General features: G+C 38.4%; 1 protein-coding gene across 2 annotated transcripts in view; it reads left to right on the top strand.

Moving 5' to 3' along the window:
• EXOC4 (exocyst complex component 4) overlaps positions 1-27034 on the top strand; it is an 856192-nt gene that overhangs the window by 76701 nt on the left and 752457 nt on the right. For both annotated transcript variants that reach the window (XR_004351419.1, XM_032642974.1), the window contains exon 5: positions 6251-6360. Coding sequence is in view for 1 of the 2 variants with exons in the window: in XM_032642974.1 (XP_032498865.1) it covers positions 6251-6360 (110 nt within the window). In the remaining variant the exon portion in view is untranslated. The remainder of the gene's footprint in view (positions 1-6250; positions 6361-27034) is intronic.

Here is a 27034-nt window from a genome sequence, read left to right as displayed (position 1 = left end):
CTGAAGGAGAAAACAAAAGAAGTCACATGAAGGCACTTAAACATATAAAGTAGAACAGATATTTTTGAAGTAGAAGTGGGAAACTAGTAGAATTGATAAAAGAAGGATACATGCCTGCATGGAAAAAATAAAAAAGGTTTTTGGAGGCTATGAAACAAAACCCGAATAAATGGGGAGACTTTCCATGTTCTTAGCTCATAAAGATGTTAAGTCCCAGCTAAATCTCAGTTGAGGTTTTTGGAACTGTCAAATCTGTAGTTCACATGGAAGAATAAATGTGTAAGGATTGTTTAAAAAAAAATTGAGAGGGGAGATTATAAGGGATTTCCTTATCTAATATTAAAGTATATTATAAATCTACTTTAATCAAAACAGTACAGACATGCAAACACAAAATCAGATTGTTGGAAGGAAATAGAATTTAGAATATTGAAATATTCAGGATATTTCAGGATATATGAAACTTCAATATTTTTAAACAGTTCAGTTCAGTGAAGCGAATGAAGGCTATTTAGTAATTTGTGTTGATACAATCAGCTGTGTGAAGAAAAGAAATTTAGCTGCCTGCCTACCTGTTATTATGTACAAAAAATTCTAACTTGGTTTAAAAAAATCACATGCAACTTTATTAGCATTAGGAAAAAATAGGAGAATATGTATGTGGGAGGCTTTCTAGGTACACATCCTACAAAAATAGTACCATTTCATAAAAATACATGTAACAGGATGTTGACTGGAACGTTTTGGGCAGAACGACAAAAATACACAAGCTCAATATTCAAGAGGACTATGGTTAAATGAATTATGGTGTATCCATGCTGTGTAATACTAGACATTAAAACGAATGAGAAAGATTTCTTAGTGCTGATAGGAAAAGATTTCCAAGGTGTATTCTTGGGTTCAAAAAAGCCAGGTGAAAAACAGCATGTATGTTATGAATCTATTTGTGTAAGAATTGAAAGAATATATACTTAAATATATATCCTTTATATATAGATGTAAAAATTTGTGTGTGTGTAAATGATTTCTTAGAAGGATAATGCTGAAAAACAATGATAAAAGGAATTACCTATGGGAAATGGAAATGGGGTGGCAGGGAATAGAAAAGAAGGACTTATTTCATACCCTCTGCACTGGGAATGTATTCACCAGGAGCATGTATTATTACTTTAATAATAATACTATTGATAATACATTTAAAAAAAATTATTTATTTTTGGCTGTGTTGCGTCTTCGTTTCTGTGTGAGGGCTTTCTCTAGTTGTGGCAAGCGGGGGCCGCTCCTCATCGCGGTGCGCGGGCCTCACTGTCGTGGCCTCTCTTGTTGCGGAGCACAGGCTCCAGACGTGCAGGCTCAGTAATTGTGGCTCACGGGCCTAGTTGCTCCGTGGCATGTGGGATCCTCCCAGACCAGGGCTCGAACCTGCGTCCCCTGCATTAGCAGGCAGACTCCCAACCACTGCGCCACTAGGGAAGCCCTGATAATACTTTTGAAGATTACTTTTAATGAAATGGCAACATGTTTACTGTTAAAAGGAAAACCTAGGGTTTAATATTCTATACAGGGTGGTCCAAAGAATGTTGAAAAGCATGTGTACATTTTTGTGTGTATGCATGAGTAGGTGTGTGTGTGTGTGTGTGTGTGTGTAGGGATGGACAGACTCCTTTCTGTTAAATGTTTTGAAAGACATTATACTATAATTATATTAGATTATTTTCATTTTCTTTATATTTTCAAAAAAGAACATTTAATACCTTTATAAGCAGATAAAATCAATAAAAAATTATTTTAAAAATGGTTAATCCTTTTACTTGTTGCATGCATCCTGGTTTAATACTTGATCACCCCATTGTATTTCTTGCTCCCTAACTAATTTTTTCTTTTTATGTATGTCTGTTTTCTTTTTGTTATCTTTCAGTGCTTCCCTCCACCCTCCTGCTTTGCTTAGGTTTTAGCTTCACCTTATTTTGTATTGCATGTCTTCACTCTTGGTTTATCATTTGAGACCATGACCGTTTTTGACTTTTCTACCCTCTGAATCATTATTCTTTCTGTACGTTCAGGCAGATCTTAGAACTATAGAGAATTACTGTGCCAGACATTCCTGATTCATTATTCTGTTACATTTTCTTACGAAGGGCATATTATCTTTGACAGACACTTCTCAGCTGAGTTTGATTTGACAAACTATGAGCACTTGCTCTTTGACAGGTCCTGTGCCAGCTGTTGGGGTTATAGGGTGAATATATTAGTTATTAGATTTACAACTTAAAGTTCAACTCACCTCTGTTAAGTTTCAGTTTGACTAAAGTCAACCAAATGACCTGCTGCTGTGAATTTTGGGCAGCGTTGGACATATTTATTATTAAGTGAAGGAACAGAAATAAGTTATAATTAAAATGCAAATATTTAATAAGCTGTTAGCACTTCTAAACCTTCTTTTTAAAAAAAAAGACTTCATGGCCTGAAATACTGAAATCAGACACATTTTGAAGTAGATCCTTACTAGTTGGATGAGTGCTGAATGGTCAGAAAGTCCTAGGAGTTACGGTGGTAGGGGGTTGTTTTTGGTATGGTTAAATTTGCTTTATAGTTTTCCTGTCTGCCACCATGTGGTTATTAAATAGCAAACCACTCAATTACAAGATACAATTACTGATTTTGGGGGTCCTGTCTTATACTGGGAAGGATTTTATGTGCATCACCTGTCTTTTTCAGCTCGGCTATGAATGATTCTGAAAGAATTTAAAATAAAAGTTTGTAATCATAGATCTTTAAGAAGAAAAATAATTTCTATCAGTATTTCTTTGAAATAAAGCTGTTCAGAGGATTCATACTAATTAGAAACTCAAAGAACAATCTAATTTTTTTTGTAGTAACATTGGTTTATACATTGTATCGAATATGTTTCACATGTGCAACATTATCTTTTGAATTCTGTATACACTACAGCCTACAGCATGCTCACCACCAAAAATTTATTATCCATCACCCTTCAGTTGACCCACTTTACCTCTTCCGCCCTCCTCCCATTCCTCTTCCCCCTGGTAACCACTACTCTGTTCTCTGTATTAGTGCTATTTGTTTTGTTCTGGTTTGCTCATTTATTTTGTGTTTGGTTTTTATATTCCATACATGAGTGAAATGCTAGAGTTGTCTTTTTTTGTTTTATTTATTTCACTTATCCTAATGCCCTCAATGTCCATCCATGCTGTTGCAAATGAGGAAGATTTCATATTTTTTATGGCTGAGTAGTATTCCAGTGTGTGTGTGTGTATCACATCTTCTTTATCCATTTATCTGTTGATGGGCACTGAGGTTGTTTCCATATCTTGACCACTGTAAATAGTGCTGCTATGAACATAGGATGCACGTATCTTTTCGAATTAGTGTTTTTGTATTCTTCGGATAAATACTCAGAAGTGGAGTAGCTGGGTCATATGGTAATTCTAGTTTTAATTTTTCCAGGAATCTCCATACTTCTTTCTGTAGTGGTGCACCAATTTACATTCCCACTAACAGTGTATGAGGGTTCCCTTTTTTCCACATTTTCTCCAAATTTGTTATTTCTTTCCTTTTAAGAACAATCTAGTTTTGATTTTATTTTTTTGTTCTCAAAAATACTTCCTCTGAGAGATTCAAAACTCTTTGAAGGTATTAATGAATACTTCTCAACTTTATTTCTGATGTATGTATTTCTTTATTTCAACTTTTCTCTCTTCTGAAATGGAAACTAAGGTATGTGATATTCTATAGTAGCAGGTACCTTTCTGTTGAGTTTCACGTCTGAGGTAACTACATGAGTGGGTGTGCCCCCCGTCTCTTGAACTCTTAAGACTAAATCCTTCCATAAAAGAACAAGAGAAGAACCAGAAGTCATTTCCAGAGTTACTTGCCTTTGGGTTAGTGTTCACAAAGGAGAAAATTGAAGCCCAAGGGAAAATTTTAGAAAGAGAAGAGTCTATGCAAATAGTTTTACAGTAAATTGACTTTCTAAGAGTTTATTGATGGCGTTTGAGGGCCCTTCTGGCTCTGATAATAAAGTCAGCAGGTTATGTTTTTTTCAGAGTTAAAATGGCAAGCCATTTATCACCCTGTATTTAACTGAAATACATGTTTAGGTTGAAACTGAGAAAATGATTGTAGGTTTTAATCTAAAGTGACTCGTGCACATCTGTATTTATAGAAGTGTGTATTATACTTACAGATACACATAGCACTGTGCACACACATCTGTACTAACTGCTGCCTCATTTACAGCCGTGGCGGGCAGTATTCCAGCTGTGTACCTGAATTTCCTGCTAATGGATACCTTCATTTATTAATGCTTTCAAAATAACTCCTCCACTTCTGTTATGGAAATATTTATTAAATTTATCAAACCTTTTTTCTATCATGTAAAATTGAAATTAGCTTCTTCCTGATTATTCAGTCTCAGCACGGTAAACATCGGTGGCTATCCTCTGTCTCCTTGGGCATGTGTGTATCCAGAGGCTGGGGAGATGTGTAGCACTAGTTTTCCACCTGTGAGTAAAATGCAGGTAGAAGAAGGAGAGGTGGCTGAGGAGAAAAATGAGAATACAACAGTAGTCAGTATAGAAAAGATGAATGGGTAAATCTGAGCAAATTGCTTTTATGATCAGACTGTTGTAGCCAGTCAGTGGATTTGAAGGCTCTTTTGGGTTTTCTTAAGATAGTGTAGGCAAATAGGAACTTACAGCTTTATATTGGAGGAAGAGAGTCACTGGAGCTATGTCAGTTCAGATCCTGGGAAATGCTATTGCTGTTACTTTTATGTCTCATTCCTCGCTTGAGGTTTCGCGTTAGTCTGCAAATGATTCCAACACTTGGAAATGCATGAAGTTGGGTATAGCTCATATCTTACTCATACTTGGATGCTCGGCGCTGAGCAAAGTGCCAAGCACATAACAGAGGCTGAGACTTGTTTGAGTAATGCTTCCCCCTTCCCTGTAATAAGTGAAAAGGGAGAAGCTAATGACTGCCATAGTTAACCTCCGGGCCTAGGACAGTGGCTGTAAACATTGTTAACGCTAGATAAAAATAATACCTTGAAAGATAATTTTGCCTTTTAACCTATTTTTCAAAGTTTTCTGAAACATGTTTTTTTTTTTATTAGCTTAGAAATATACATGTACCTTGCATGTGGAAGTTTCAAAGGAGTGGTGGGAGGGAGATGGGGATATATCACTGTAGGGGGTCAATGTTCAAACTTCCACACATTTTTTTCTCCCATTTGGGGGAAGGTTTCTTGAAGGTGTAGTCTTGTTCCTGCTTCCCTCTGTCTGCCCTCCCTTTACAGCCCACTTTGAGAATCACTTCCGTGGTAGCCACTTTTACTGGGGATGTTATTGGGACTGGAGGAGGTGAGAACTATGGCTTTGACCTGTCTATCCTTGGAACATGAGTTAGAGAAGCCTTTCTGTTAGAGATGCAGTGTGACGAGATGATTCAGTTTCTTCAGGTTAGGGCACAGGTGTTATTTGCCTTGGCACTGCCTACATTCTTGGACTTAACAGATGCCTGTAAATGGGAATTATCTTGAAAATTTGTTTTTCATAGTCTTTGTGTCATTTAAAATTAATGTGTTTATTTTGGAGGCTCCAAAGTTAATTATTAAGATGAGTTGCTAGGCCTTTTTGGAAAAGGTGAAATGGGTAATCAAATACTGAATTAACCTGTTTGAGTCCTTATATCATCTTTTATAAACCTGATTCTCAACTTGATGAAATTTATGAATCTTTTTTTAAAGGAAACTAAGTGCAGTGAACTCCCAGTATATGTCAAAAAAAAAAAGGTCCAGCTTGAAAGACACAAGCTAATCTAGGCTTAACTACTTAAACTTTCATTCAGTTATCATGATAAGGTGTTATTTGATCTTCCTTTGCTGATAAAATAATTTTAATATAGAAACAAAGGGGGTACTGAAGTGTGTGGCAGAATTTGGTTATAAGGTGGTCATCAGATGATCAGAATATACTTAAACTATTTTTTAACCTAGTATTGTAATAAAAAGATAAAAATGTAAATATTGATATTTGGAATCCTTCAAATACATTTTTATTCCCCTGTCTGTGACCACCACTTTACTTGAAGTAGACTTGAGATATTTGAAGTCAGAGTATAAAGAGGGTTCATGACAAAAGGAAAGCAATAAAGGATGGGCATGTTTTTGGACTTAAGTTGATTTTGGAGAAATCGCTAAGTAACTACTGCTACTTTCCCCCTTCAGCTCCCTCGTGAAAGATGCTTCTCCTGTTCCTCTGCTTGATGTTACAAACGTTCCTACTCCTCGAAAATTCCTCGATACCTCTCAGTATTCTACTCCTGGAAGCTCAAGTGGTAAGTATTTAATTCTTCAGCCACTCAACTTCTTTTTGGTGGGCTGCGGTTCCTGGGCCCAGGCCTGGGGAAGCCTGCGCAGCCAGGGTTGGGAGGGCCTGAGGTTACTGCCTTGGAGCCTGTGATCAGCCCTTTGCTGCCCTCAGAGGGAAGAAGATAGATGATTGGTTGGGCCTATTGCATTATCAGTTTTTAAAAAGTGGCAGCTGAAGCTGGCCTGTCTGCTGACTCCAACTGTGTTTTGTTTGACCAGCACTTCTTGTTTTTAAGTTGAATTTGAATGCTTTATTATTTTTTTATTTTATTTTATTTTTTTTTGCGGTACACGGGCCTCTCACTGTTGTGGTCTCTCCCGTTGTGGAGCACAGGCTCCGGACGCGCAGGCTCAGCGGCCATGGCTCACGGGCCTAGCCGCTCCGCGGCATGTGGGATCCTCTCGGACCGGGACACGGACCCACGTCCCCTGCATTGGCAGGCGGACCCTCAACCACTGCACCACTAGGGAAGCCCCCTGAATGCTTTTTGATGGAGCATATGCTTTTTGTTTTGATGTTTTGCTGTAACTTCTGTTGATCCTGTTAGCTTTTACCCAGCTGCTGCACATAGTATGTTCCTGGTCTGATCCGTGAGAGCTTTTGAGTGTGTGATCCCTGCCCTATATCTTGATTCCTTATATCTTCCAGTGGCCTCTCCACGTCTACATGCGCCTGCATGCGTGTGTGTGCACGCGCGGACACACACAATGCGCTTTGGGGACATATCCACAAACTAACCTTGTTTATTCCTGTGCAACCTAATATTGTGTTGAATAAGGCAAAGGAGAGCCATTTTTGCCTATATTTAAAGTTGGGGGAGGGAAGGTGTACTTTGAATGTGGATGCAAAGATTTAAGGGAATTCTTCTGGAGTGGCTCAGACCTGCCTGCCCCATCAGAAGGTTCAGCTCAGCTGGATTCAGACCTTCTGGGGTCTGCAAACACCTGCCCTGTTTGTCGCAGCTTTGGGCTAGGGAGAAGGTGACTGGATGTTTTTTTGTGGGCTGTCCCACAGTTGCCTTTGTGTGACGGCTAAAGTTCTCAATGCCTTTTAAAGAAAATAGTAATATTGATTATCATTGGCTTTTCAGATAAAACTTAGCTCCTACTAGTTCTGTAGTCCTATAGACCTTGAAATGATGAAGAGGTAGAAAAATAATTAGGATTCAGTCAATGTGTTTTGTGCAACTAACTGAAAGTGTTTCTTTCGAGAGCCTAACAATATATTGTTGCTGGGGCATATTTAATTACTTTATAAAATATAAGTTAATTAAAATTTATGGTTATTTAGGCCCGGAATCTTGAAGAGTATTGCTTTTACTGTAGGAAAAGTATAGGAATTGCTTTATAATAAATTTTTCTACTTGTCTTAGTTAATGATTTTTTTTTTTTTTCTAAAACCCAAACACTTACTTTTATCATGACACTTTACAAAGGTTTGTGCTCAAGCTTCTTCCTGGAATTAACAGGTTTTGTTTTCTCCCCCTTTCTGTTGTAATATTGCTGTTCTTTGAATTTTGACACTGAGCTGTTAGAGAGTGTGCAATTATGAAATAGAAAATGCATTAATACTTTTGATCTGTAGTTTACCTCTACCTTTTGTGGAAATTACCAATTGTTAGATCTTTGTGTTTTTATAATGTGAATTATTGCTTAGCCTGGTTTTATCAATTTACATAAATGTTGCTGAGTCAATGGCCAAGTGAAATAAAAATTTTAATTGTTCATGAAGAGATGATGGGTCAGGCATTTTGAAAATGAAAAGTATAAATACCAAAAAAGCTGAAGAAAATGCCAGTGATGGCAAATTTCAGTAGAAACTAATTTTGCAACATCTGTTATTTTTAATAAGACAGCTCTTCCTCTTTGCGCGCTTTTCCTGTCAGGCCCTGTAGATAGCCTTTATCACTGAGTGGAGTTCATAGTGACACTTTGACTTCAGCAGTCTGTGGGGATGACTCTGGAAGAACTGTGTGATAGATGAGTGGAGCTTGGGACCATTATGGAGATGGCTTGTAGATACGTGCACAAACCTTCCGTTTTAGAAAAGCTCATTTCCTTGACTTGTTTGGAAGACTGTCGATCTCTTGATTTTTCTGGGGGGTGATTGAAAAAGAAGGTAATTAAATTATTATTGATTAAAGTCAATAGTAGCAGTAGTTAAGATGTGTTTAGTACCTTCTAACAGTAGAAATAAGTGCTTTACGTGAATTAACTCATTCAGTCCTTCAGCGATCTTATGAGAGAGGCACTATTAGCCCCATTTTACAGATAAGAAAACCAAGACTGAGGGTGGTTAATAATGGGTTTAAGTTGACACAGCTGACAAATAGTAGCTGGGTTCCACAGTATGCTCAGTTTGTTTTCCTGAAAATAAGGTATTATGGGACTTCCCTGGTGTTACAGTGGTTAATACTCTGCCTTCTAGTGCAGGGAGAGCGGGTTCGATCCCTGGTCGGGGAGCTAAGATCCCACATGCCTCGTGGCCAAAAAACCAAAACATAAAACAGAAGCAATATTGTAACAAATTCAATGAAGACTTTAAAAATGGTCCACATCAAAAAAAAATCTTAAAAAAAAAAAAACACCAACCAAAAACTAGGTATTAGTTTTCTATTGCTGCCACAACAAATGACACCATACATTGATCATCTTACGGTTGAAGTCCGTAAGAAGTCCGACATGGGTCTCATTGGGCTAAAATGAAGGCTGTGGGCAGGGCTATGTTCCTACCAGAGGTTCTACAGGAGTATCCATTTCCTTGCCTTTTCCTGCTCCTAGAGGCTCTTGCTTTCCTTGACTTGTGGCTCCCTTCCTCCATCTTCAAAACCAGGGATGGTGGGTCACATCTTTCTCGGGTCACATCCTTCCCACCTCACATTTCTCTGACCCACTCTTCTGTTTCCTTCTTCTCTTATGGGTCCATGTGATTAAATTGTTTCCCACCTGGATAATTCAAGATCCTTTCCCCATCTCAAGGTCCTTAACCTTAATTTCATGTGCAACGTCTCCTTTGCCATGTAAAGCAGCATATTCACAGACTCTGGGTATTAGGACATGGATATCTTTCAGGGACCATTAGTCTGCTTATCACACTCTGCGCTACCTATCTTCTTGACTTAAGTTATTTTTAGGAGCCAGTGTATAAAAATTTGACTTTGTTGAAATTATGTGTGAAATCTTTGCAGTTCTAGTTTTTGGGACTATATTAATCCGGGTCACATTATTAAAGGGGATTGTATAAATGAGGAAGATGTAAATTATCTAGAGAACTGCATAAACTGTTACTAAGTAAATATAAAAGTGTGGGGTTGAAGAAATATACTGTAACAAAGGACAGAAATTTTGTCTTATTCTTAATAATGAACAGTAAGTCCCGGGAGTCTATTTGTGAAGTGCTCTGCAAGTCAGCCTAGAAAGTAATAGTCATTTTCAGCAGGGAATTTAACATAGGCTCTTAAAGCTCCTCTCTCATCTTGTGAAATAGTAGGATTGAGGGTGTAATCCATTAAAACTGACATTTTTATAGAGGAAGTTGCAACAGGGAATCCCTGGGTAGAATAGATCTCCCATCGGGGTGCCATAAATTAAAGTTACAGGTGATTCCTGAAAACTTTCAGATTATTATTAATTAAATGAGAATTTTGATGGCTTGTGAATGAGTCGTTTTTCAGATGTCTTATTTAGAGGTAGAGTTGTGAGTGACTTTTCTATGAGAGGTATTCTTTTTTTTTTAATTTTATTTTTTATTTTATTTTTGGCTGCATTGGGTCTTGATTGCTGCGCGGGGGCTTTCTCTAGTTGCAGCGAGTGGGGGCTACTCTTCATTGTGGTGCGTGGGCTTCTCATTGCGGAGCACGGGCTCTAGGTGCGTGGGCTTCAGTAGTTGTGGCACGCGGGCTTCAGTAGTTGTGGCACGCGGGCTTCAGTAGTTGTGGCTTGTGGGCCCTAGAGCGCAGGCTCAGTAGTTGTGGCACATGGGCTTAGTTGCTCCACGGCATGTGGGATCTTCCCGGACCAGGGCTCGAACCCATGTCCCCTGCATTGGCAGGCGGATTCTTAACCACTGGGCCACCAGGGAAGTCCCTGAGAGGTGATCTTATCATAGTTTACATGTTATAGTTCGCGAGATACGTTACATCATTCAACTGATGCAGCAGTCCTACAAGGTAGTTGGGGCAGGTACTGTTGTCATTATCAGTGACAACACTGATATTGTCACTGTTAAGATTATTATATTTATATGACATATTTAAGTGTATTATCAGGTGTTTAAGTTATCCTAAAAGTTGTATGGAATTATATGCATCATTTAATTAAAAAATAAAACATTTACTTACAAAATGCAAAATCAAGGCACAGATTGGCAGAAGCAAGCAACGCATTAAGAGGAAAATGATTAGCATCCACTTAATTTTCTTACATAATAATGAAAAAAGCAATGGCATAATAAAGAACTGGGCAAATAATATGCAATTCACAGAGGAGTCTATATACATGGAAAGATTGGCATTTATCTGACGGACGTTAAGTATTCAGAATATATAAAGAATCCCTATAAATCAATGAAGCAAGCAAGTAGAAAAATAGGCAAAAATATGAACAGGCAGTTTGCATAAGAGGACACCTATGCTAGTAAATACATGAAAAACTGCTTATACTCCAGTTAGTCAAGTCTTATTTTTAAAACTCATTTTACAAATGTGGAAACTGAATCCAGGGAGGTTGAGTGATTGGTCCAGGTTCAACCAAGATGGTAATTGTTGGAGGCTGGCCTCATGCTGTCCTCACTCTGAATATGTAAAAGATGTATTTTGCAAGCCTTTTTTTTCTATTATTCTCATCAGTCACAGTATTTTGTAATATACAGGGAAACTAAAGTCTAATTTAGAAACAGTAATTCAACTATAACGTAGGTAGAAGGATGGGCGAAGTGTGGAGAAAAGCCAATAATTATAGTAAAATGTTGGTTTAAGCTTTTGGATTCCCATTATGTCTTTTTATTTGGCAAATTGCCTTTGGAACGTTTTGACTGAGCAATTACTCCCAAGATACACAGGCATTTCATTGTGGCTTCTTCATTCATTTTATTCACAGTCCTGCTGGGATTGCTGTGAATATAACTATAATGAAATTGGACTTCCTACTCCCTTCCTTTTTGGAAGCAGCATAGGTTAAGCAGTAAAACTTAAAGAGATCACAAATGAAATGATTTTTTTTTTCTTTTGCTGCTGTTTTCTTGATGTGTGTTTTATTTCATCAAACCTTGTTCTGAGACTTGATATTTATCTTAAGAATTTTGGGTCTGATACTTTAAAAATTCCCTTTACATGCGTTGGGAGCTATGAATCCTAACATAAAAGGAGATGAAGTTTCTCTTTTTGGAACTCAAATGTCTAGAATAGTGAATATCTGATTCTCCAGAATCTTGACACTTTTTGAGTTACTTCTGTCCTCAGGACAGGACCTCCCTTGGTTTTTTTTTCTTTAATTAATTAATTTATTTTTGGCTGCATTGGGTCTTTGTTACTGCGTGTGGGCTTTCTCTAGTTGCAGTGAGCGGGGGCTACTCTTTATTGTGGTGCACGGGCTTCTCACTGCAGTGGCTTCTCTTGTTGTGGAGCATGGGCTCTAGGCATGCGGGCTTCAGTAGTTGTGGCAGGCGGGCTCAGTAGTTATGGCTTGTGGGCTCTAGAGCTCAGGCTCAGTAGATGTGGCGTATGGGCTTAGTTGCTCCGCGGCATGTGGGATCTTCCTGGACCAGGGCTCAAACCCGTGTCCCCTGCATTGGCAGGCAGATTCTTAACCACTGCACCACCAGGGAAGTCCCCTCCCTTACTATTTTAAATCAACTGTTTCTGAAGTATCCTTGCATTTGCTCTTATTAAATATCTTTGACTTCTATGATTGGTCAAAAGTAGAGTTGAGGAATATATACAAGGGAGACAAAATAGAACTAATAGTTCATATGTTTCTAAATGTAAAAATGAAGCAAGACCAGAGTTTATTTTAAGAAAAAATTTTTTAATGTATAAAAATGTATTTAATAATATAGTTTATAAATATGAATAAATATTGTATAACATATACACATATATAAATATATAGACCCAGAATTGCCAAAGTAAATCTGAGGAAAAAGAACAAAGCAGGAGGCATAACCCTCCCAGACTTCAGACAATACTACAAAGCTACAGTAATCAAAACAGTGTGGTATTGGGACAAAAACAGACATATGGATCAATATATAGAAACAATATATATAGTCTGCATTTACACATGTACAGCCTATATACACATATACATACATATACACAGTAAAAGTATGAAAACAAACAGGAAAAAGATACAGAATATAAATACAGGTATGCCTCAGAGGTAGTGTGGGTTTGGTTCCAGACCACCACAATGAAGTGAGTCACAGGAAGTTTATGGTTCCCTGTGCATGTAAAAGTTATGTTTACACTATACTGTAGACTATTAAGTATGCAATAGCACTATGTCTAAAAAAAACAATGTATATACATAATTTAAAAACATTTTATTGCTAAAAGATGCTAACCATCATCTTAGCCTTCAGTGAGTTGTAATCTTTTTACTGAAGTAAAAAGGTGGAGGGTCTTGCCTTGGAGTTGATGGCTGCTAACTGATCATCAGGTGGTAGTTGCTGAAGGCTGGGAAGGCTGTGACAATTTCTTAAAATAAGACAGCAATGAAGTTTGCCCTATTGACTGACTCTTCCTTTCACTTGAACGCTTAGAGGCCATTGTAGGGTTATTAATTGGCCTAATTTCAGTATTGTTGTGTCCCTGGATATAGGGAGGCCTGAGGAGAGGGGAACAGCCAGTCAGTGGAGCAGTCAGAACACACACAATATTTATCCATTAAGTTTTCCATCTTACTTGGCTGTGGTTTGTGGCATCCCAAAACAGTTACAGTAGTTACATCAGAGATCACTGATCACCATAACAAATATAATAATAATAATGACAAAGTTTAGACAAATCGTGAGAATTACCAAAATGTGACAGAATGAGCAAATGCTGTTGGAAAAATGATGCTGATAGACTTGCTTGACTCAAGCTTGCTGCAAACCTTCAATTTGTAAAAAATGCAGTATCTGCAAAGCACAATAAAATGAAGCACAATAAAACAAGGTGTGCCTGTATTCTGTATTTATTAAAATATTTATAATCAATATGTATTATAAAATATGAATATTACATTATTCATGCATCAGAGATCAATATAACCATCACCTATGTACTTCCCACTAGATTAATAAATCTTACTATTTTTCTATATTTGCTCCAGATTCTTTTTTAAAAAAATAAAACATTACACGTGTAATTGAAGCTCCCATGAATTCACGACTTCTTTCCCAATTCTTTCCTCTCCCTTCTACCCCAGAGGTTAGCTGCTATTTTGAAATTGTTCTGTATCTTTTTCCTGTATGTTTTCATACTTTTACTATGTGTATGTATGTATATGTGTACATATTTTGGGCATTTGTCAAATAGAAACAATGCATGTAGTTTATATATATTTATATTTATATATAAATTTTATGTTTACACATCCAAACTGTATTGTCCTTTGAATATTTTAAGGCTTAAGTAAATTAATTTACTTATTTACTTAATTTTAATTATATAATTGCTTAATTAACTTATAATTAATACAATATGTATCATTCTACTACTGGAGTGTTTCATTCAACATTGTATTTTTGGATTTTCTCATGTGCTATAACTTTAGTTTATTAATTTTACTACTGTCATAGTATTTTATTATATAACTAGATCATACTTTATTCATTCTGTTATAGATAGACAAGGTATAAGTTGTTCCTTGTTTTTCATTATTGGGAACTTTACAGCAATGAAGATTCTTGTACGTATTTCTCTAAGACAGTTTCCCAACCCCTGGAATGGTTTATAGTATTTCTAAGATAAACATTTCAGCCTTTGGAATAGCCAGTTGGGGCAGTCAGAATCTCTCGGCAAGTCCTTTCTAGCCACATGCAGCCACCTTCATATACCCTAGCTGTGCTATAAAAGAACTATTATTTTCTGTATGTGCCATGATGCCCAGGAGGTAGGGAAGCCTTGCTCTTAGGGTGCATATGTGTGTATGGATAGGAATGTTGTGCCTTTTAAAGTTTACTTGCAATTGATTTTTAAAGTAGTTATACCAATGTAGAATTCTCCAAGCAGTGCATGTTTCTCTACCTCTTGCTGTTAAATTGGCTTTGTTAGACTTTAATTTTTACAAATTGATTTCTGTAAATGTGACAGGTGTTTTTTTTAACATCTTTATTGGAGTATAATTGCTTTACAAAGTGAATCAGTTATACTATACATATCTTCCCATATCTCTTCCCTCTTGCATCTCCCTCCCTCCCACCCTCCCTATCCCTCCCCTCTAGGTGGTCACAAACCACCGAGCTGATCTCCCTGTGCTATGAGGCTGCTTCCCACTAGCTATCTATCTTACATTTGGTAGTGTATATATGTCCATGGCCCTCACTCACTTTGTCACAGCTTACCCTTCCCCCTCCCTGTATCCTCAAGTCCATTCTCTAGTAGGTCTGTGTCTTCATTCCTGTCTTACCCCTAGATCCTGCATGACATTTTTTTTCTTAGATTCCATTTATATGTGTTAGCATACGGTATTTGTCTTTCTCTTTCTGACTTACTTCACTCTGTATGACAGACTCTAGGTCCATACACCTCATTACAAATAGCTCAATTTCGTTTCTTTTTATGGCTGAGCAATATTCCATTGTATATATGTGCCACATCTTCTTTATCCATTCATCCGATGATGGACACTTAGGTTGTTTCCATCTCCTGGCTATTGTAAATAGAGCTGCAATGAACATTTTGGTACATGACTCCTTTTGAATTATGGTTTTCACAGGGTATATGCCCAGTAGTGGGATTGCTGTGTCATATGGTAGTTCTATTTGTAGTTTTTAAAGGAACCTCCGTACTGTTCTTCATAGTGGCTGTACTAATTCACATTTCCACCAGCAGTGCAAGAGTGTTCCCTTTCTCCACAACCTCTCCAGCATTTATTGTTTCTAGATTTTTTGATGATGGCCATTCTGACTGATGTGAGATGATATCTCATTGTCGTTTTGAATTGCATTTCTCTAATGATTAATGATGTTGAGCATTCTTTCATGTGTTTGTTGGCAGTCTGTATATCTTCTTTGGAGAAATGTCTATTTAGGTCTTCTGCCCATTTTTGGATTCGGTAGTTTGTTTATTTGTTATTGAGCTGCATGAGCTGCTTGTAAATTTTGGAGATTAATCCTTTGTCAGTTGCTTCATTTGAAAATATTTTCTCCCGTTCTGAGGGTTGTCTTTTGGTCTTGTTTATGGTTTCCTTCGCTGTGCAAAAGCTTTGAAGTTACATTAGGTCGCATTTGTTTATTTTTGTTTTTATTTCCATTTCTTTAGGAGGTGGGTCAAAAAGGATCTTGCTGTGATTTATGTCATAGAGTGTCCTGCCTATATTTTCTTCTAAGAGTTTGATAGTTTCTGGCCTTACATTTAGGTCTTTAATCCATTTTGAGCTTATTTTTGTGTATGGTGTTAGGGAGTGATCTAATCTCATTCTTTTACATGTACCTGCCCAGTTTTCCCAGCACCACTTATTGAAGAGGCTGTCCGTTCTCCACTGTACATTCCTGCCTTCTTTATCAAAGATAAGGTGACCATATGTGCATGGGTTTATCTCTGGGCTTTCTATCCTGTTCCATTGATCTATATTTCTGTTTTTGGGCCAGTGCCATACTGTCTTGATTACTGTAGCTTTGTAGTATAGTCTGAAGTCAGGGAGTCTGATTCCTCCAGCTCCGTTTTTCGTTCTCAAGATTGATTTGGCTTTTCGGGGTCTTTTGTGTTTCCATACAAATTGTGAAATTTTTTGTTCTAGGTCTGTGAAAAATGCCAGTGGTAGTTTGATAGGGATTGCATTAAATCTGTACATTGCTTTGGGTAGTAGAGTCATTTTATCAATGTTGATTCTTCCAATCCAAGAACATTGTATATCTCTCCATCTATTTGTATCATCTTTTATTTCTTTCATCAGTGTCTTATAATTTTCTGCATACAGGTCTTTTGTCTCCTTAGGTAGGTTTATTCCTAGATATTTTATTCTTTTTGTTGCAGTGTAAATGGGAGTGCTTTTTTGATTTCACTTACAGATTTTTGATCATTAGTGTATAGGAATGCCAGAGACTTCTGTGCATTAATTTTGTATCCTGCTACTTTACCAAATTCATTGATTAGCTCTAGAAGTTTTCTGGTAGCATCTTTAGGATTCTCTATGTATAGTATCATGTCATGCAAACAGTGACAGCTTTACTTCTTCTTTTCCAATTTGGATTCCTTTTATTTCCTTTTCTTCTCTGATTGCTGTGGCTAAAACTTCCAAAATGATGTTGAATAATAGTGGTGAGAGTGTGCAGCCTTCTCTTGTTCCTGATCTTAGTGGAAATGCTTTCAGTTTTTCACCATTGAGGACGATGTTGGCTGTGGGTTTGTCATATATGGCCTTTATTATGTTGAGGAAAGTTCCCTCTATGCCTACTTTTTGCAGGGTTTTTATCATAGATGGGTGTTGAATTTTGTCGAAAGCTTTCTCTGCATCTATTGAGATGATCATATGGTTTTTCTCCTTCAGTTCGTTAATATGGTGTATCACGTTGATTGATTTTCGTATATTGAAGAATCCTTGCATTCCTGGAATAAACCCCACTTGATCATGGTGTATGATCCTTTAAATGTGCTGTTGGATTCTGTTTGCTAGTATTTTGTGGAGGATTTTTGCATCTATGTTCATCAGTGATATTGGCCTGTAGTTTTCTTTCCTTGTGACATCCTTGTCTGGTTCTGGTATCAGGGTGATGGTGGCCTCGCAGAATGAGTTTGGGAGTGTTCCTTCCTCTCCTATGTTTTGGAAGAGTTTGAGAAGGATAGGTGATAGCTCTTCTCTAAATGTTTGATAGAATTCGCCTGTGAAGCCATCTGGTCCTGGGCTTTTTTTTGTTGGAAGATTTTTTTTTTTTTTTTTTTTTTTGCGATACGCGGGCCTCTCACTGTTGTGGCCTCTCCTGTTGCGGAGCACAGGCTCCGGACGTGCAGGCTCAGCGGCCATGGCTCACAGGCCCAGCAGCTTTGTGGCATGTGGGATATTCGCGGACTGGGGCACGAACCCGTGTCCCCTGCATCAGCAGGTGGACTCTCAACCACTGTGCCACCAGGGAAGCCCTTGTTGGAAGATTTTTAATCACAGCTTCAATTTCAGTGCTTGTGATTGGTCTGTTCATATTTTCTATTTCTTCCTGGTTCAGTCTCGGCAGGCTGTGCATTTCTAAGAATTTGTCCATTTCTTCCAGGTTGTCCATTTTATTAACATGGAGTTGCTTGTGGTAATCTCTCATGATCTTTTGTATTTCTGCAGTGTCAGTTGTTACTTCTCCTTTTTCATTTCTAATTCTATTCATTTGAGTCTTCTCCCTTTTTTTCTTGATGAGTCTGTCTAATGGTTTATCACTTTTGTTTATCTTCTCAAAGAACCAGCTTTTAGTGTTATTGATCTTTGCTATCGTTTCCTTCATTCCTTTTTCATTTATTTCTGATCTGATTTTTATGATTTCTTTCCTTCTGCTAACTTTGGGTTTTTTTGGTTCTTCTTTCTCTAATTGCTTTAGGTGCAAGGTTAGGTTGTTTATTCGAGATGTTTCCTGTTTCTTAAGGTAGAATTGTATTGCTATAAACTTCCCTATTAGAACTGCTTTTGCTGTATCCCACAGGTTTTGGCTCAGTCGTGCCTCCATTGTCATTTGTTTCTAGGTATTTTTTGATTTCTTCTTTGATTTCTTCAGTGATCACTTCGTTATTAAGTAGTGTATTGTTTAGCCTCCATGTGTTTGTATTTTTTACACATCTTTTCCTGTAATTGATATCTAGTCACATATCGTTGTGGCTGGAAAAGGTACTTGATGCAATTTCAATTTTCTTAAATTTACCAAGGCTTGATTTGTGACTCAAATATGATCTATCCTGGAGAATGTTCCATGAGCACTTGAGAAAAATGTGTATTATTTTGTTTTGGGGTGGAATGTTGTATAAATATCTATTAAGTCCATCGTGTTTAATGTATCATTTAAAGCTTGTGTTTCCTTTTTTATTTTCATTTTGAATGATCTGTCCATTGGTGAAAGTGGGGTGTTAAAGTCCCCTATTATGAATGTGTTACTGTCGATTTCCCCTTTTATGGCTGTTAGTATTTGCCTTATGTATTGAGGTACTCCTGTGTTGGGTGCATAAATATTTTGCAGTTGTTATATCTTCTTCTTGGATTGATGCCTTGATCATTATGTAGTGTCCTTCTTTGTTTCTTGTAGTAGTCTTTATTTTAAAGTCTATTTTGTCTGATATGAGAATTGGTACTCCAGCTTTCTTTTGATTTCCATTTTCATGGAATATCTTTTTCCATCCCCTTACTTTCAGTCTGTATGTGTCTCTAGGTTTGAAGTGGATCTCTTGTAGACAGCATATATATGGACTTGTTTTTGTCTCCATTCAGCCAATCTGTGTCTTTTGGTGGGAGCATTTAGTCCATTTACATTTAAGGTAATTATCGATATGTATGTTCCTATTCCCATTTTCTTAATTGTTTTGGGTTCATTACTGTAGGTCTTTTCCTTCTCTTGTGTTTCTTGCCTAGAGAAGTTCCTTTAGCATTTGTTGTAAAGCTGGTTTGGTGGTGCTGAACTCTCACCTTTTGCTTGTCTGTAAAGGTTTTAATTTCTCCATCAAATCTGAATGAGATCCTTGCTGGGTAGAGTAATCTTGGTTGCAGGTTTTTCTCCTTCATCACTTTAAATATGTCCTGCCAGTCCCTTCTGGCTTGCAGAGTTTCTGCTGAAGGATCAGCTGTTAACCTTATGGGGATTCCCTTGTGTGTTATTTGTTGTTTTTCCGTTGCTGCTTTTAATGTGTTTTCTTTGTATTTAATTTTTGACAGTTTGATTAATATGTGTCTCGGCATATTCCTCCTTGGATTTTTCCTGTATGGGACTCTCTGTGCTTCCTGGACTTGATTAACTATTTCCTTTCCCATATTAGGGAAGTTTTCAACTATAATCTCTTCAAATATTTTCTCAGTCCCTTTCTTTCTTTCTTCTTCTTCTGGAACCCCTATAATTCGAATGTTGGTGCGTTTCATGTTGTCCCAGAGGTCTCTGAGACTGTCCTCAGTTCTTTTCATTTTTTTTTCTTTATTCTGCTCTGCAGTAGTTATTTCCTCTTTTTTATCTTCCAGGTCACTTATCTGTTCTTCTGCCTCAGTTATTCTGCTATTGATCCCATCTACAGTATTTTTAGTCATTTATTGTGTTGTTCATCGTTGCTTGTTTCATCTTTAGTTCTTCTAGGTCCTTGTTAAATGTTTCTTGCATTTTGTCTATTCTATTTCCATGATTTTGCATCATCTTTGCTATCATTATTCTGAATTCTTTTTCAGGTATACTGCCTATTTCCTCTTCATTTGTTAGGTCTGGTGGGTTTTTATCTTGCTCCTTTATCTGCTATGTGCTTTTCTATCTTCTCATTTTGCTTATCTTACTGTGTTTGGGATCTCCATTTTGCTGGCTGCAGGTTTGTAGTTCCTGTTGTTTTTGGTGTCTGTCCCCAGTGGCTAAAGTTGGTTCAGTGGGTTGTGTAGGCCTCCTGGTGGAGGGGACTAGTGCCTGTGTTGTGGTGGATGAGGCTGGATCTTGTCTTTCTGGTGGGCAGGTCCACGTCTGGTGGTGTGTTTTGGGGTGTCTGTGAACTTACTATGATTTTAGGCAGCCTCTCTGCTAATGGGTGGGGTTGTGTTCCTGTCTTGCTAGTTGTTTGGCATACGCTGTCCAGCACTGTAGCTTGCTGATCCTTGAGTGAAGCTGGGTACTGGTGTTGAGATGGAGATCCTTGGGAGATTTTCGCCATTTGATATTATGTGGAGCTGGGAGGTCGCTTGTGGACCAGTGTCCTGAAGTTGTCTCTCCCACGTCAGAGGCACAGCACTGACTCCTGGCTGTAGCACTGAGAGCCTTTCATCCACATGGCTCAGAAGAAAAGGGAGAAAAAGTAGAAAGAAAGGAAGAAAGAAAGAAAGAGGATAAAATAAAATTAAATAAGATAAAATAAAGTTATTAAAATAGAAAAGAATTATTAAGAAAAAAAAATTTTTTAAAGAAAAAAACAAATGAACGGATAGAACCCTAGGACAAATGGTGAAAGCAGAGCTGTACAGACAAAATCTCACACAGAAGCATACACATACACACTCACAAAAAGAGGAAAAGGGGAAAAATAATAAATCTTGCTCTCAAAGTGCACCTCCTCAATTTGGGACGATTCGTTGTCTATTCAGGTATTCCACAGATGCAGGGTACATCAAGTTGATTGTGGAGCTTTAATCCGCTGCTTCTGAGGCTGCTGGGAGGGATTTCCCTTTCTCTTCTTTGTTCTCACAGCTCCCAGGGGCTCTGCTTTGGATTTGGCCCCGCCTGTGCGTGTAGGTCCCCTGAGGGCGTCTGTTCTTTCCTCAGACAGGACGGGTTAAACGAGCAGCTGATTCGGGGACTCTGGCTCACTCAGGCCGGGGGGAGGGAGGGGTACGGAGTGCGGGGAGAGCCTGCCACAGCAGAGGCCGACATGACGTTGCACCAGCCTGAGGCGTGCCATGCGTTCTCCTGGGGAAGTTGTCCCTGGATCCCGGGACCCTGGCAGTGGCGGGCTGCACAGGCTCCCCAGAAGGGAGGTGTGGATAGTGACCTGTGCTTGCACAGAGGCTTCTTGGAGGCGGCAGCAGTAGCCTTTGCGTCTCATGCCCATCTCTGGGGTTCGCGCTCATAGCCGTGGCTCGCACCTGTCTCTGGAGCTCCTTTACGCAGAGCTCTTAATCCCCTCTCCTCTTGCGCAGCAGGGAAGAAAAAGCCTCTTGCCTCTTTGGCAGGTCCAGAATTGTTCCCAGACTCCCTCCTGGCTATCCGTGGTGCAGTAACCCCTTCAGGCTGTGTTCACGCTGCCATTCCTCTCGCTGCACTGAAGCCGGAGCCTCACCTCCCAGCCCCGCCTGCCCCGGTGGGTGAGCATACAAGCCTCTCGGGCTGGTGAGTGCCGGTCGGCACCGATCCTCTGTGCAGGAATCTCTCCGCTTTGACCTGTGCACCCCTCTTTTCTGTGCTCTCCTCCATGGCCCTGAAGCTTTCCCCCTCCGCCACCCACAGTCTCCACCGGCAAAGGGGCTTCCTAGTTTGTGGAAACCTTTCCTCCTTCGCAGCTCCCTCCCACTGGTGCAGGTCCCGTCACTATTCTTTTGTCTCTGTTTATTCTTTTTTCTTTTGCCCTACCCAGGTACGTGGGGGGAGTTTCTTGCCTTTTGGGAGGTCCGAGGTCTTCTGCCAGAGTTCAGTAGGTGTTCTGTAGGAGTTGTTCCACGTGTAGATATATTTCTGGTGTATCTGTGGGGAGGAAGGTGATTACCCGTCTTACTCTTCTGCCATCTTCCCCCTCTCATTCCCTAGTCATCTCTTGATTGGATGAAGTTTATTACCTAAAAAATTCCTCAAGAAGTGGTCATGGGTGCAGAGTTCCTTTATTTGAAAACTTTTTTTTTTCCCCCTTTCCCTGTAGCCTTGTTAGTTAAAGGACAACTTGGGGATATGAATTCTTTGGTTTACACTTTCAATTATTGAATTGTTTTTTAAAAAATGCTGTTTTATTGTTTTTTTCCTTTGAGTGCTTTAGGAAAATTCTGATGCCTAATTTTTTTTCCCCCTGTAAGTTCCTTATTCTGTAGGCCTTAAGGATTTTTTAATCTTAGGAACTTAATAGTTTTAGCAGGATATGTCTTGGAGTTTTGATATTTTTTTGCTGTTACTTTTCCAAGATACCCAATGAACTATTGTTTCATTTTGTACATTCCTTATTTTTCCTAAGTTTTCTTTGTTTACAATTTTAAGTGTTCTGTTGTTTGCTTTCCCTCTTTATCACTTATTTTTTCTTCACCTGTCTTCCATTTCTACTACCTTCTTTTTCATCTTTTCATTTCTTTTCTTTATCTCTGTTTTATCCTCTACTTTGGTTCCCTGCATTTCATTAGTATCCTTTATAAATTATTTATTTCAGTTTATTCTGCCATAGGTATTTTGTATTTTTTCTTCATATCTGAGGTAATTTTGTCTTTTTCTTCCATCTCTTTCCTGAGTTTGGTAAGTTTTCTTTTCACAGTTTGCTTTTGATTGTCCACGTCTGTCATAATTTTTGACTCAAGGTGGCTTTTCATATCCCCAAATTCTTGTTTGAGTATATTAATCCCACCTGGAGTGTCATCTTCTAGTTTTCTTGTCCTTCATGTTTTTTCTATTGGATGAAATTCTCCTCTGTTGATGTGTGTTGGGTTTTTTTTTTTTTTGGTAGTACTCTCATGAGAATGTGTTCATTGTTTTTTCTGTTTATTTTTATATTGGGGTGTTTTGTAGGATTCCTAGCTCATTGGCTCCCTCCTCTGTCATTATAGCAAATTCCAGATACTTTAGCTGACTTTGTTTTGGCAGAGGGGGAAGCTTGTTTGTTCTCTGAATTTTGACTCTCCTGTTTCTCTTTTTGTTTCTTTCTCTCTTCATCATCCAATAGCCAAAGGGCATTTCTCTCTTTCTTTCTGTCTTATTTCTGTCTCAGGGGCTGTGTATTTTCAAACACTGCTCTTTCAAATTGTGTCTGCTTTTGAGTCCCTATAGTCCATGCTGTGATCTGCTTGGATACTTCTTTAGTATTTTGACACTCAGGGTCGAATTTGTCTTTTTAAAACTTGGGTGGTTTTAGATCAATCTTAGGCTCATCACTAACTCCCTTTTAATCTCTTCGTCATAGTTTTTCATAGTCTACCTTTGCTTATAACAAAGCCTTGTGGCAAAGCAGGGGTGGGGCAGGAGCATGAGATATTACTTCCTGGGATTAGGTGGGTTCTTTTTTCTTATTTTTATTTACAGTTATTTTGAATTTGGGGCAGTTTCTGTCTTTAGGTTATCCCGAAGGCATAGTTTTTATGAGTTTTGTTTATTCTTCTTCTTCTTTTATGTTGGTTTTGGAGGAAATGTTGAGAAATGGGAATCTAAGCCACCACCCTTGTCTTCAGCAACCCTGGAGTTCCTAAAGCTAGAATTTTTAAAAATACATTTTTTTACTTTTGGGAATTTCTCTTGATGTCATATTATCTCATTAATAGGCACAATTCTATTGGTAATGTTATCTACACTTTACAGATGAAGAAATTGAGGTCCAGCAAGATTTAATAACTTGAGAGACATCACACAACTAGAAAGTGGTAGACATGATAATTAAATCTAAAGTGATGCCAAGTTCTTGTTCTTTCTACATACTATCTCCCTGGGCAATTGAACTTACAAACTCATACATTAACAACTACCACAGTCTAATACATTTTAGGGAATATTAATATAAACTGTCTATTTATCTGTTCCTTGTCTGTTATCCTGTGTCCCTGTTATATTTCTAGTAGCCTCTTCTCCATTGGTTGCTACTCCTTGACTTACAAAGGTGCATCCTCCTTGCTCTAGGTGATACAATGCACATTAAGTACTGTCCCAAGGAAAATTGATTCAATAGATGTTAGTTTTGTTTGTTTTTATCCTAATAGAGTATTCCACTCTACATTCTCCCCAATCAAACATGCCGTCATTTCCCCCTTAACCCAGTTTCACTATGGAAGGATCAGTGTACATTCATTGTGTTTTCAAAACTCACTGCAGTGTGAGGTTCCGTCCTGCTGAATTGAAACTATCCCTGTGCCGAGGCTGTAAAATCTCCTAGCTCAGTGTAAATGATCGTCCCACTGTAGCAGCTGGCAACAGCTTTTGGCGGTCTCCTTTCAGGAGTGGGGTGTAATTTAATCTGCACCTTAGGGGTGCGTAGTTGACATTTGAAGTACCTTAATCAGGAATGCATACTCTAGGGGTAGTTAGTTAACATTTGAAAGCCCCTAATCAAGATTCTATACTCCAGAGGCAACCAGTGCATCCAATACTGCTCTCTCAGTCTGCACCAGTGGGTGTGTTAATTAGAATAAAAGATTTTAGAGGTAATTTTTCATTGGTGAACTGCATGGTATTTAAGATAAGTAGTTGACCAAGTCCCTCCACTGGGATGTAAATGGAGGATAAGGATTTGATGAGGCCAGTAGCCTACCACGGTAGGTCTAGAGCTTGTTTGGCCCTGTGCTTGCAGCCTTTGGTGGAGGATTTTGTCAGCTCACCTGGCCAGTGGAGCATGTTAAGTCTATAACCCTACGTAGGCCAAATCCTGGTTGACTGCCTGCTTCTCCACCCAGAGCTCATTGCACACACACTCTGGCTCGACTTGTTTGCATTTCTTGTCCACAGACATGTTATTCTCAATTTTGAGCCCACTATTTCTTTTTAATTTCTTAATTTATATTTTGTGTATAATTGTGTTTAGAGCAGATTGGATATCTCAAGTATGAATTTACAGTGCCATTTTGATCAGAAGCATAAGAATTATTTTTAAGTGGTAACTTTCTTATTTTCTACTTGAGAACACTGACAGTGTTCTGAGGCCAGGCTCCCATCTTTGGGGGCAGCTTTGTGAATGTGTAGTTCTCTGGATATTTTGTGGTCTAATTAAGCTTGGTAATTTTTTGAAGGTTCTTTCTTATATTGAATTCTGTTCAATAGTGACACATAGTTCTCCTCTTAAATAGGGGTAATGTTTTTGAACACAACATGTAAATTAAGTTCTATAGATTGAAATCATTTATATGAACTTTACATAATTTTTGTCCTGTGCATAGTGTAAGGAGTGACGTCTATAGGAGTTTATAGTAAACACTACTATTATCTCTTGTACTTTAATTGACATGTATAAATATAAATGATAAATGAAATAAAATAGCATATTTAATAAAACTTTAAGTGTATTACCAGGGCCCTTATCTTCTGCAGTTGGATGAAATATGTGTATAGGCATGGCATGGGTTACTGGTCTTCTTACCAAACATACTGAGAAAAGAAAGCAGCCAGGGACTAGTCTAGATTGCTTTCCATATTCACTGGGAAACAAAAAAGTAGTTTTCTTTTATAAGATACTTAGCTGCATAAATGGATTATTCACCTTGCTTATCTGTTATTAAATGGGCTTTTATAATATTGGTATACATAATTAACTATAAGCCTTGGAACTAGAGATATCCAGAGTTAAACCCTAGTTAATGGAATCAGGGAATTACAGAGTTTGAAAAGACCTTAGATAGCATCTACTTAATCCTTGCATGACTACCAAAGTGTCCTAGTTAAACCCTCCTTCCATGATACCACATGGACATGATTTATACCCACTTAGGCATATATGTCTGTACAGATATATACCGATCTGTCTGCCTTACCTGTCTGATCTGTTTATCTGTCTAGGACTATGTGTGTGTGTATAAAAGAAACAATTGGGACCAATAGCATTTTAGTAGAAATAATTGGTTAAAGAACATCAGAGTCGTAACAGTGCTAAATGTTTACTTTTAGCACTGTCCTGTCAGTGAAAATCTTCAAAACCAAGCTGAAGAAATCGTCACTTGATAAGGTCCTCAGCAAAAATAAAAAAGAGAATTGGGAGGGACTTCCCTGGTTGCGCAGTGGTTAAGAATCCGCCTGCCGATGCAGGGGACACAGGTTAGAGCCCTGGTCTGAGAAGATCTTTCATGCCATAGAGCAACTAAGCCCATGTGCCACAACTAGTGAGCCTGCGCTCTAAAGCCTGCGTGCCACAGCTACTGAAGCCTGCGCGCCTAGAGCCTGTGCTCCGCAACAAGAGAAGCCACTACAATGAGAAGCCCATGCACTGCAACAAAGAGTAGTCCCCGCTCGCTGCAACTAGAGAAAGCCTGGGCGCAGCAAAGAAAACCCAATACAGCAAAAATAAATAAACTTATTTAAAAAAATAAGAGAATTGGGAAAGGAAGTAAAGTATTTATAATTTTAAAGTGTTCTAAAACCAACACGTTGAGTACATAGTATAACAATAGAGATACATAGAAGAGAATGATTTAGGGTTTATTAGTTTGGAAAGATGTATATTTTGTGCTAATGGTCGTGTGAGGCCTTACTGAACTTCAGCTAAATTATTTTTATACAAGGTTTTTTCCTTAAAGCACCAATAATTCTATCTGACCTCACAGGCTTTTTGTGGTTATCAGACTAGTCTTCATGGTTGATTATATTCTTCATCTTCTTTTTTTTTTTTTTTTTTTTTGCGGTACACGGGCCTCTCACTGTTGTGGCCTCTCCTGTTGCGGAGCACAGGCTCCGGACGCGCAGGCTCAGTGGCCATGGCTCACGGGCCCAGCCGCTCCGTGGCATGTGGGATCTTCCTGGACCAGGGCACGAACCTGTGTCCCCTGCATCAGCAGGTGGACTCTCAGCCACTGTGCCACCAGGGAAGCCCTCTTCTTTTTTTTTTTTAACATCTTTATTGGAGTATAATTGCTTTACAGTGTTGTGTTAGTTTCTGCTGTATAACAGTAAATCACCTATACATATACATA

The sequence above is a fragment of the Phocoena sinus genome, chromosome 9 (assembly GCF_008692025.1).
Source record: "Phocoena sinus isolate mPhoSin1 chromosome 9, mPhoSin1.pri, whole genome shotgun sequence".
Taxonomy (NCBI): domain Eukaryota; kingdom Metazoa; phylum Chordata; class Mammalia; order Artiodactyla; family Phocoenidae; genus Phocoena; species Phocoena sinus.
This window is presented reverse-complemented; position numbering and strand designations above follow the sequence as displayed.